General features: G+C 38.3%; 1 protein-coding gene across 3 annotated transcripts in view; it reads right to left on the bottom strand.

The window, feature by feature from the left end:
* GLCCI1 (glucocorticoid induced 1) overlaps positions 1-13,164 on the bottom strand; it is a 135,268-nt gene that overhangs the window by 47,677 nt on the left and 74,427 nt on the right. For all 3 annotated transcript variants that reach the window (XM_040965052.1, XM_040965050.1, XM_040965051.1), the window contains exon 2: positions 8,820-8,971. In XM_040965052.1, the coding sequence (XP_040820986.1) occupies positions 8,820-8,840 (21 nt within the window). In that variant the 5' untranslated portion in view covers positions 8,841-8,971. The remainder of the gene's footprint in view (positions 1-8,819; positions 8,972-13,164) is intronic.

The following is a 13,164-nucleotide window of genomic DNA, read 5'->3' as shown; positions in this document are numbered from 1 at the left end:
TAAGAAGGAAGCTTAGTTTAGTTCCAAAGGACAAAAACAACAACTGAATAAATAACACATATCCCTTCCTTGGATAAAATTGAAATGGCATAGTGGACAATTTCACATGAATTAGTATTTACTTGCGACGCCAAATGCTTTAAGAGGAATCTGAAAAATATGCTTCTAAAATTAAACAATATGCAAAATTATGTAACAAGTTACTGAAATGAATTACCAAGCAACAAAATTCATTAGAAAAGCACACAAAGACATTAATAATATACAGAAGAGAATCCAGAAAGGAACTGAAATAATTATAGAGATTTACTGTATTATAAGAGTAGCAACTGAAATCAGTAGGGAAAGAACAAACTGTTCATCAATTCGCCACTTGAAAAAAATAAATACTGCTGATTCCAATCTCATTCCTTTCATTAAAGTGGAATCTGGTAAACAATGATGTGGGGGTCCTGGGTGATTCCTCTGCTAAGTGTACTGCCTTGCCCTCTCTGAATGCCAGGTAGAGTCCAAGCTGGGTTGCTTCAGATCCAGCTTTCTCCAAGATGCCTGGGAAAGCAGCAAAAACCAGGGCCTCCTTCACCCATGTGAAAGACCAGAAAGGGATTTTTTTGGAATCACCTCATTCAGACCAAATCAAACAATCAACAACCCATTGCTAAACTGACAGGACCAAATCACCACATATCCATATTAATCCTGAATGTAAATGGCTTAAGCTCATCAATCAAATGTCATCGATTAGTAGACTGGATAAAAAAAAATCTATCCAATGACACAAGCAGACATCTCACCAACAAAGAGCAGCAGAAACTGTATCTCATGGATTTCAATGTCTTGTTTTTATTTTCATTTCTTCAAAATAGTTTTTTCTATTATTAAAATCTTCACTGATTCAGGTCATTCAGTAGCATTATTTTCTTCAAGAAGATTTTTCATTTATTTTTCATTTCTTTAGCGACACATTAGTCATTCAGTAGTATATTACTGTTTTTTTTATTTTTTAGTAGTATATTATTGTAAACTTACATTTTTCTTCCTTTTTTTTTTTAAAGATTTATTTTTATTATTTTTCCATTGGAAAGGCGGATATACAGAGAGGAGAGACAGAGAGGAAGATCTTCCGTCCGATGATTCACTCCCCAAGTGAGTGCAATGGGCCGATACTATGCCGATCCAAAGCCAGGAGCCTCTTCTGGGTCTCCCACGTGGGTGCAGGTTCCCAAAGCTTTGGGCTGTCCTCCACTGCTTTCCCGGGCCACAGGCAGGGAGCTGGAAGGGAAGCGGGGCTGGTGGGATTAGAACCGGCGCCCATATGGGATCCCGGGCGTGCAAGGCGAGGACCTTTAACCACTTGCGCCACCGCGCTGGGCCCACATTTTTCTTCCTGTTATTGATCTTATTTTGCTGCTTTTCATTTAAGAGGATGTATAGTAACTATACTACACTATCATATCTACACGTGAAGATAGAATGCAGTAAGCATGACTACTTCCATATCAAAGATGGACTCCCAATAAAACTCTTAAATATATCGTGACAATAGGATGCTGAACTATCTGCCATTGTCCATGCCTGCAATGTTAGGATACACTTAAGAGTGATAAGACTTATGACAGTTTATGAAGAACTATACTATTATAATAGTATATGGGAAATCAGTGGGGGGAGGGAATTTGGGGAAGGGGCAAGAGAAATCCCAGAGCCTGTGGAACTGTATCACAAAATAGCTTAAAAAAATAAAAAAAGGAAAAGAAATTTTAGGGCCTGACAGGATGACAGGATAGCTTAACTGGCTCCTCATTCTCCACCTCCAAGTGCCAGGATCTGATATGGGCACAGTTCGTGACATGGCTGAATTTCCCCTCAAGCTCCCTCTTTGTGGTCTGCAAAAGCATGAGAGGATAGCACAAAGCCTTTAGATCCTGCACCTGCATGGGAGACCTGGAAGAAGCTCCAGCTGTTGTGGCCATTTGGAGAGTGAAGCAAGGATGGAAGATTTTTCTGTCTCTCCTTTTCTCTTAATCTGTCTTCCCAACAAAAATAAATTTTTTAAAATTACATGAAAAAAACAGTTAAAAATATGATACATAGTGTGTATATATATCTCTATGTACCTGTGTTTAAAGTATTTACTTCTATAGATGCAGAAATTTCTCAAGACATGTACTCCCCCCAAAACCTGTCCATGGAGTCACCCACGTGTCAGCAGCAATGACACATGTTCTCCTCAATTACATGGATTACTATCAACAAGCAGAATCAAAAAAACTAAATAAAAATATGTAAACTGAGTATTTCTTTTAACTTAGAAGAATCTAAAACATCCTGAGTTACAAAAAAATTCTACAAATGTATCACGACACATCTTCTCAGTAAGAACTGAGAAGTGCAGAAATGTTATAAGACATTAGGTTAGGATGGTGACCTAGGGGAAGAGTCAGAGTATCTAAAGTGAAAAATCTGTTTTAGGCAAATGAGCCTATTCAATTCTAAGTTACAAGCATTACATTCATCATTTATTATGAATATAAATGTAACCTAATGCTTTTCCAAATAAGGTGGTATACTTTCTTTTGCTGAAGTCCAACACATTAACGTACATAACACTGTTGACTGGAATCAGCAGCAATATGGTAACACCCTCAAGTGGTCCAGTCTAACAGACACTTCAGAAGAGAAAGCTTGCAGAAGGCTGAGGTAGTAGCAGTCTGTTACCATTACTTTGGATATACTAACCATGCAGGGAAAATTGCAAGAAAGAAAATCAGGTCCACACAACTCAAAGAATGATGTAATAGGAAAATAAACTATTAAGACAATGTTAAAAAAAAAGTTCACTTCAGTTTTAAAAAAAAGCTAACCAAGCAAATGACAAAGTGCAGAGGAAATTTTTCTTTTAATATTCAGTTCATTATTTCATTCTATCTTGATTTTACATTCTCATTGTATCTTCTAAAAGTTGTACATAATATTTTTTTAAGAGAAAACACTAAGATCTGAAACCTGGCTAAACGAGGTAATATGTTGCATAAACACTACAGATGAGATTATGCTCCAGTTACTAGTCAACCTTCAGACCAATAGGTAACAGCTACACAGTTAACTTCTAGCCCATATCACATACGAAGCTCTGTTAAAAGGCTGTAACTGTCACTCCACCCAGTGACCCAGATGGACAGAAAGGAAGTGAACACTGTTACTTCCACCTATCACAGAGAAATTACCCGTTCCTCAAAGTTTCTTCCCATAGCAATTCTCATATACTTGGCAAGGACACATTTAGCTTCAAGTGACAGAGGAGTCCAGTCCCGCCACACGTTGAGGTTCAAGCCAGGGAGTGTTTGTGAATACTCTGATCCCACTCTACTTGGAAGGAGGAAGGCCCTTTGACTGCTGTGGCTTATGTATACTGCTTCTCATTGTTTGACTACTTACAAGAGTTATTTATTACACTCATTTAAAAATGCACTGAAATTCAGAATTAAAAACCCGCCCAGAGATTATACTTCACAGTATAGGGCAAAGACTGAGGAACTACTACTATCTGATTTCAATAAACTTAACTTCAAGAGTTGACAACAAATTTTAAAAAGGTCACATGCAAACATAAAATAATAAAACTAAATTCCTAAACTAAACTAATCAATGATTTTTACCTTTCCTTTCTTCTAAATGAACCAGACTATTCCAAGGAGCTGCCAATACTTATATCCTCCACAGCCTTAGAATATGAAATTCTTTCACTATTCAGAATAAATGACTTGCAAATTGGATCTTATTAGTTTTGACTTACAAAAAGGCAAACTGAAGCCCAGGTGCCTCAGCAGTTAATTCACTGGGCCACGATTAGGTAACAATTAGTTAGCCAATGCACTGGGAAACACATATCTTTTTTATATTTGCTTCACATATATATCCTTGTATCCATCCAATAGGTCTTATTTTTAATTCATTTACAAGTCAACTGATTGGAGCGTAGGTAAGGCTGAGCAGTGGCACGGGTGTCTGCATCCCCCAGTCACATGGCTGTTAACCCAGCTTCTCTTTCTACACCTTCTACGAATCCCATAACTCCTATATTTGGCCCTTTAATAGTCTTTCAATTCTTGAATACTGTTTTTAGCCTGATCCAGCTCAGCTTCCAGCTTTTTGTTTGTTTCCCCCTGGTGATAGGAAATACCTTCTAATTTTGAGATTCTTTCTTCTGCTTGCTTCATTCTATTTTGGAGACTCTCTGTTGTACTTTTAATTTGCTCCACTGTATTCTTCATTTCTGATATATCAGCTTTCGTTTGATTCATTTCCAGTGTGACATATTCCTTGAATTCCTCGAATGCCTGCTTTATGTGCTTCTCGTTGCTGATAGGAAGCTTTATGACAAGTGTTTTGAATTCTGTATCCCCATTTTCTCAATGTCTTCCTTAGTTAACTCTGAGGTTGGCAAAGGCTTCTGTTCCTTTGCAGAGGAGTCTTCAGTAATATTCATTGTGCCTTTCTCTCTTCTTTTGTTCTTGGTGATTGTATTTCTGGTTGTCAGATTCTTCTCCTTGGGGCAAGTTTCTAAGCTGTGTCACCCACAGGTCTACAGTTTGATTTTAATTATTGTAGTTGGTACACGGCTCTTTGTTTGCAGTCATTTGTGCCACTCCATCCAGCAAGTTCCAGGTCTGGATTCTTATGTTAGATTTCCACCATGGTCTCTGTAGCCCTAGCTCCTGGCTCACCAGTCTCTACCTCCTGCGATACCGTGCTGAGGCTACTCTGCTGTCTGTACAACCTTTCTCCCACTTCTGGTTGGAGCAGGTCCCAGGATTAGAGACACCACTTGTGCTATATAGCTAGGTTTTTGATGGTGCTGATCTTGCAGGAACCTGTTGGCCATTAGGTGTGAGCTCCACACAGACCTATTTTGACCCATTCAATGCCACAGTCAGTATTATTTTCCTGTGGGACCAGTGCAAGTCACAGAAATCAGCAAGTTCTCGCTAAGCTCAACACATGCACATCTCAGTATTGTCCCCACAGTCTCAAACCTCTTGCCACACTGTAAAAATGGAACCTGATATGCAACTATTAGAGTTCTTAATCTGCTGGCTTTCAGATCTGATGGCTACCCGGACTTGTCACGGGTGGAATCTGTAGGATGCCATGTAGTTGCAGTTCACCGAGTCAGAAATGAGTTCACTCCTAGCTTAGTTCATGCACAGTCCTGCCCCAAAGCCCTTGCTTCTTTAAACAAAATGGCACCTGATTAAGCTCCAGGAGGCAGACTGGGCTGTGAAATCCACCCTATTTTCACACCAACTGTCTGGGACCTGCTGCTCTGTCTCTGCTCGTGGTCAAATCAAACAAACCAGCAGGACGAGCAATTCTTTGCCTGGGCTCACCTCTGGAGCTCCTGACAAATGTCCCTTCCCACCTTGTTGCTGGTGGAGTTCCAGCTGCTGGTGGAGTTCAGATTGTTGTTTGCTGAATGCCACTGGGGTATCAGTCACTGCCACACCATACCATTGTTTTCACTGCTTTCCTGTGTCTGTCAGTCTCCAGGTACCCCTCTGTTATTGTTCTGTCCTCTCATATTTCCTGGAATGTGCCCTCTCTAGTTCACACTGGCTAATATTTCTCCAACTGTTTAAACATGTCCTTACCCTGTTCTGCCATCTTGATTCTTCAATTTATTCTTTTTTACATGAAGGGCACACAGACAAGGCAGAGATAGATTGCTTCCATCCCTGGTTCATTTCAGAGATGGCCATAATGGGTAGGAGGAATGGGCTGAGCTGGGAATTCAGTTCAGACTCCCAAATGAGTGGCAGGAAACCAATCACTTGAGCTGCTACTGCTGCCTCCAGGGAACTGTGCTAAGAATCACGGTTGGTACTTGAACTCAGGCACTGAGAAGGCCATGTAGGACATGGGCATCTTAACCAATAGGGTAAACATTTAACTTGCTAGTTCTTTTCAAGGGATCAAATATACTAGATAAGAATTTTGTTTCTATCTCAATAATTACGATAGCTGAAACATGAAAACGAAGTAATTGCTAGAAATACATTCCACCAAGGTCAAAGAACTAGATACTGACTGTAATTTGGTTATGCCATCTCCCCTCCACCCAAGTTAATATATCAACAAAACTACTCCTCCCCTCTCCAAGAATTCAGCTTAATCCAGTAAAAACAGACATGATAATAAATCCATCTCACATACTCATCTCCTACCTCTGCAATTAACTAATACTTACTAGATAATGAGATCATTTCTTATGCTTGTGACATAAACAACAGGATAAATGCCACACGCATTTGTAGCTGCCATGAAAGGAACTTCCTTTGGAATCACCCAGGGGTGGGTCTTCATACTTCATACAGCTTCCATCGGGCCTCCCACTGGGGTGTAGGGTTCCAAGGCTTTGGGTCTTCCTCTGTTTTCCCAGCCAACAAGCAGGGAGCTAATGGGAAGTGGAGCAGCCAGGACATTAACTGGCATGCATATAGGATCCTGGCACTTGCAAGGCAAGGATTTTAGCCACTGAGCCATTACACTGGGACTGTACACATTACTTTTTTAAGTATCAGGTTCCTCACTGTAAAACAATGGCTACATTTCCAACTTTCAATGCTGAGTTTTCTCAAACATATGATCTACTTCTAGATTCATGCAAGGCAAGCCTCTATGCTAGAACTCCTCTGGACAGCCTTTTCCAACCTCACCCCTACCTGTAGGATGAAAAAGACCTTGGAGCACAGGATGTGTACATAAGGCCATGCCCTGCTACAGACTATGGTCTGGTTAATCTAACCAGGCATCCTCTGCACAAACAACAGCAAGACTGGCTGCCAAGTCCTGCAAGAACCCATCTCCTAGGTCTCCCTTCTTGAAGGGGTATGGGTCAAGACTGAACGTAAAGACTCAAGGATTGGAGTCTCCAGGCACATGGACAGAGTCACTTCAAGGTATAGAGTGTGAGTTTGGAGGATCAGAGTTAGGATAGGCAAGTCCCATGTCAATACATGGTGGAAAATAACAAAATTCTTAGCCCAAATTTGACTTTTGCATTCCCAGACTTACTTGTCACAGTGAGAAAACAAAACATTTCATTCACTTAACTCCTGGGGGTCTTCATTTGCTATTGGTTCTGTAAATGTTACAAGTGGACTTGTGTATCACTTCTGATAATCTATCATAGTATCTGCAATATCAACTTTAAATATTATCACATTTAATTATATAATATCATAAATTTTGGTTTCATTGACCCCAATGAAAGCTTTGGGGTCAATGAAGCCAGGATATATAAACAAATATATAAACAGGATAAACAAACAGACACGATTAAGAGCTTCTGAGAATAAGTATTTCTGAATGGCATCAGCATGAAGCATGCATTCAAAACAAGGTTTTTTATGAATGCTTTTTGTAATCTAAGATAATAGCTACCAGTTTTAGTTGAGTGCCAGCGAATGTGTTATGTGAGTTAGAAACTGATATGCTCACTGTTCTATATATCCTAATAACCTCATTTTAGTAATAATAAAAATGAAACTCAGGTTAGTTAATAGACTAATCCATGTCAGAAATCTGGCTCCAACATTTCCCAGCTTTATGATTCCTGTTAAACCACTTTGCTTCCCTTTCTGTGCCCCCAGCTGTGTAATGGTGCCATGTTTAGAATTAATAAATGTGGATTCCTTCCTCTCCTTGCTTCCAGATGAATCAATGAGACACTCTGTCCTTGTGAGTAATTCTAAACACCGAGTCCTTGGTTGCTTGATCTTTATCACATTCAGGAAGCCAGTTCCTTCAGAAAGATGTTTCTGAATTATCTGTACTCTAATTTCTCCTGAAACATCCATACAACATCTCCTAAATTTTGCTTGTTATAAATATTTGAGAAGCTCATTGCCTAAAGCATCTACCTTGTCCTTTTCCTCACTAAATGAAATATGGAAAACAAAGGACTAAGGTGGCATAAAATACTACAAAGGCAGAACTGATGGGAAGGATAATAAAGAAGAAGCTAATTTCACGGTTTCAAGCTTGCCTGAGAAAATGTCAAAAAATGAGAATTAGTGGTTTCATAAATCATGTCCAAAATTCTTCCGTCTTTTCTTTCTTCATTCTTCAGACACGAAGCTCTAATCCATCTACTTTTTAACATTCAAAGCCAAAATACTCTCTTTCCTTTGACGGGCACTCAAATTTACATGTTCCATTTATCTAACATCTAATTATACACCATTTTGTATAACCAACTGTTATAAATTTACATCTTCTTAACTATGTTGCAGTTCTCTATGATGGATTACTACTTCTATTTTCACTATTACAATGTCAATAAATTTTGGTTAACTACTTTTATGAAGATACAGTTAAGAACTAGAATAACTATAAACAAAGAGATATTTAAATGTTTTTCTGATAGGAAGGAAAAACTTTCCAAATCAAAATCTTGGGTATATTTCCACATAGAAGGAAAATATGACAAACAGTACATTTCTATTTCTCTGAGATTTTTAGTTAAGTCTTTCAATAGAAAAAAAAAAAATCTGTCTTTAGAAATGTTACCCATTAATACTTATTAATTATTCAAGAACTTTGCAAACTTGTCTTAAAAAAAATTTACATTTTTCCAAAATGACTACTCATTATTAGCTTAATTTGCAACTCTTAAAACCCTAAATGCCTAAAATTATAAAGTAATATTTGTTTAAAATTAAATGCTTAAAAAATCTAAAGTCTACATTAGAAAGACCAATTACTGTAGACTTCATCTAAAGCTTCTTCTTTGGCTTCTTTTGATTTGTCAATTTTACCTGAGTAGCTTTATCTTTCATGCATGAAGGGTAGTGAACATGAGGGTCCCGTGGCCACTGTCCTGTGAGGTAAGGTCCTGTGATCGTATCCAAAGAAGAGGTCCGCCTTATTGTACTAGAAGTTCGAACTTGCTGAGATTTTGGCCTGTCCACTGCAAAAAGTGAAACAAAAACAGTGGTTAGAAAGTAAATTTTTAAATTATTTAAATATCATGGTTTGTAGACTGTTAATTATTTACACTAACAGCCTTGCTGTATGGCCTAATTATGGAACTATTTTCAAATAAAATATATTAAATGTGCATACACTTCACAGACTCCAAGAAGCTCACCCATTTTAGAGACCAACGATACAACTTATCTATCCCTCCCCTTATCACTTCTTTTTTTTCTTAAAATATTTATTTTTATTGGAAAGTCAGATATACAGAGAGGAGGAGAGACAGAGAGGAAAATCATCTGTCTGCTGGTTCACTCCCCACCTGGCCACAATGGCCGGAGCTGGGCTGATCCAAAGCCAGGAGCACGGAGCCTCTTCTGGGGCTCCTACGAGGGGTGCAAGGTCCCAAGGCTTTGGGCTATCCTCTACTGCTTTCCCAGGCCATAAACAGGGAGCGGGATGGGAAGCGGAGCTACTGGGATTAGGACCAGCACCCATATGTGATCCCAACATGTGCAAGGTGAGGACTTCAGCCACTAGCCTATCATGCCAGGCCCATAAACACTTCTTTAATTAAGATTCCATCATAGGAGCTAATGTTTGATAAAGTAAGTTAAGCATATGTCTGTCATGTTGACATCCCATATTGGCACCAATGTGAGTCCCAGCTCCCCTACTTCTGATCAAGCTCCCTGCTAATAGTCTAGGAAAAGCAGAGGAGGATGGTCCACTTGGGTCCCTCCCACACATATGGGAGATATCACTGCATCTCCTGGCTTCAGCCTGGCCCTGGACTGGCCGCTTTTGGCCTTTGAGGAGTGAACCCATGGATGGAAGATAACTGCTTGTCTCTCTCCCTCTGTAACTCTAACCTTCAAAATAAACAAGCAAATCTTTTAAAAGACTCGATCATATCTCATGTAAATTGCCAACTTTCTTACTTTTCCTGTAGTCATTTCAACTGACAGTGTCTATCCACTCCTACTGAAATTTTTTTCCACATTCAAACATTGCTATCAACTTAAACCTTATCTTCTTCAATATGCCATAAATGTTCAAATTGACTCCTATATATCTCAACAGCTAATAACTTACTATTAATAACTCTATAAGCCAATGCTAAGTGTCAGATATGATTCACCTGTGTTTTTTCCCAAACATATCTATCCTGGCTCTACAAATTTTATTTTCTTCGGTTCCCAAGAACCTGCTCCTTCCTTGTTCACTTAAGATGTTCTTTATTTGTCCCCAAAACCAGGTAAGATGTCACACTCTGAAACCTTCACCCTTTCATTTCCTTCCATCCCTGCTCAAGATCAACTGGCTCTCTTCTGCTTGAACTGCACCCTAAGATTATCTCCCCTCCCATCAGAGCAGTCGCTACAGACTGAAAATTGAATGAATGTGAAATATTAAATGCACTTCTTCACAACCACACAAAAACAGTATGTATAAATAACTTTATACAATTAAATTATCCAATGAAATACAGCTATAAAGAAAAGACAGCAGTTAAAAGGGTCTCCTGACATTCTATATAGTTAAATCCTCCACAAGAATAACTTACTTCCTATATAGGTGCAACAACTATCTCCCTATAAAATCAAAACCATCACATATGAAACCAAACCTAGAAACAAACATAGGATTTTCTATATATATAGATCCATCCAAAATAGCTTATTACTACAATAATATGTATTCTGTGATAAAGTACAACAGATGGCAATTTTCCCAAACACAGAGTTATACCTTATGGCAAATAAAAGTCCTTACACATTACGGAGGGTTAAGGAACATTTGCTGTTAAAGGACAGACAGCAATTAATTTAACTACCTTTCTGAAATCAGAAGACACAACTAGTTTATTTAAAAAAGCAAAAGAAAACATAGTAGGCTCTGATATTATTTAATCTGGTCAGTTTTGATTTTTGTTTGATGCCAAGAGTCAGAAAAAGTCAACAATGTTTTTTCATACTTTACATACTATACATAATAAATTGTTTTGTTTCATAACTACAGATGTGGTCACTATATGTATTTTAATTTTAAGCTAAGTGAAAACACCAGCTCTCTACTCATTAACACAACGTTACCCTAATTCAGGTAGATCTAACAAGAAGACACTTTAGCAGTCAGAAACATAGTCAAATAATCTCTGGATTATTTCATAAGAGCTTAGCTAATAAAGTTACTAAAATAACTCACAAATATATACACATATGTATATGTATGTATAAGTTATGTATATAAAATACGAAAGAAAATTAAGTACATATCACCATGATTTAAGCTGAACATGCAGGAGGGAAATCACAGCTGTTCACAACTGGTGGAATCAGGTGACTAGTGCTACTGCTAAGTAACCCCTGCTGAGCTGCCTGCCACATATACCAAGGGAAATTTCAAAATGAATTTCAGTTTCATTCTATCCTCAAGAAGTCTGCATTTGTGTAACAGAGACACGATCTGCATAATTAATCTATAATATGAAGTAGTGTATGCACACACAGAACATTCACATCAATGAAGGGTAAGAAAGCAACCACAGCAGAGCATGAGTGAGGTAGTAGACAGCAAGGAACGATGCTCCATATACACACTTACATAACTTCAGGTAGTAACAGTCCTGCTGTGAACACCTCTCCTTTAAGCATTTGTGGTTAAAATATAAAATGTTTAATTCCACAATAAAGTTAGACTGTTTTTTAAAAAAAAAAATTACTACATAATGCTAGATGATCTCTTCAAATTCCAGCACTGCTGCCAGATAGAATCAGAAAATGAGTGCTCACAGATCTTGATAGAAACACCACCTCACCAGCTATCTGCCAGTAGCATTTTTTGCCCTCCTTTGTCCCCTAGAGACCCTCTTGACAGTTGCAGCTAGCAGGCCTGGTTCTCGTCCAGTGTACCTACTAAGAAATCACAAACTAAAATCTGCTCTTTAATAGGCAAACAATGGTAAAGGAGGTTAAAAAAAATAGGAAACCATTTTGAATAACTGAATCTGATTAGCAAACCAGGCACCACTGTTTCTAAGCAGGGAAACTGCCAGAACAATACATCAAATTAATCAATTTATTTCCATAACTTTTATTTTACTAACAGTTACTTAAAATTTATCAGTATGTTTGAGAATCTGATGCCTTAAGAAGCTAACCTCCTGTGGAAAGTTAATACAATTAAGTGGGATTTCTACAAGTTAAAAAAAGGTAATTAGAGAATGTTAGAATCTCTAAGAATTTTAGCCACAGGATTATGAGATATAAACACCACACCTTCAAAAGTACACTTATCAATGGCAAAGAGTATGCAATATTGGCATTGCCACCAGGCAGCCACACACAATGCAAACCAATATATACAATAAAGGGCCCATATTCTTTTCTTGGGCTTTAACAGATTACAACCTTGTTTTCTATTTTCTGCCGGTTCTTGTATTAGTAAATGAATGCTGTTGGTTTGCTCTGTTCACCTCTCAATCTAAACTAAAGCTCTCCACTAGAGTGACTACAGAGCGAATCTATTAGCAACTTAAACTGGAAAAGAGTTACTGCGCAAGGACTATAAATCTGTGAAACTTACACCATCACCACAAAGAAGAAACTGCTTCTTACTTTATTTGAAACTCCTCACTGCTTATAATCATGAAGAATTTTAGTTGTGGGATCTGGTGCAATAGACTAGTGGCTAAATCCTAGCCTTGCATGTGCCGGGATCCCATATGGGCACTGGTTAGTGCTCCACTTCCCAACCACCTCCCTGCTTGTTGTCTGGGAAAGCAGTAGGGTACAGCTCAAGGCTTTGGGACCCTGCACCTACGTGGGAGACCCAGAAGGAGCTCCTGACTCCTGGATTTGCATCAGCTCAGTTCTGGCCATTGTTGCCATGCTGGGAGTGAACCAGCAGACAGAAGATCTTTGTCTCTTCTTTGTATGTCTTTCCAATCAGAAAAATAAAATCTTAAAAAAAAAATGTTTTTCATTGCAGACACCTGTGCAGCTCAGTAAAGCAGTTCAGATAGCTAAGTACTAGTTTTAGTTCTTTACTACATAAAGCATATTGGCCAGCTTTCATATATCACATTAGTTAACAGTACCAAAGCAAACGTGTGTAAGGACACTTTGCTTTGGATTTAAGCTCTTCAAATGTAAGAAATGTAAGAATATGCTTGTACACTAA

Source organism: Ochotona curzoniae, unplaced genomic scaffold, assembly GCF_017591425.1.
Source record: "Ochotona curzoniae isolate NIBS_2020 unplaced genomic scaffold, NIBS_Ocur_1.0 scaffold_3835, whole genome shotgun sequence".
Taxonomy (NCBI): domain Eukaryota; kingdom Metazoa; phylum Chordata; class Mammalia; order Lagomorpha; family Ochotonidae; genus Ochotona; species Ochotona curzoniae.
This window is presented reverse-complemented; position numbering and strand designations above follow the sequence as displayed.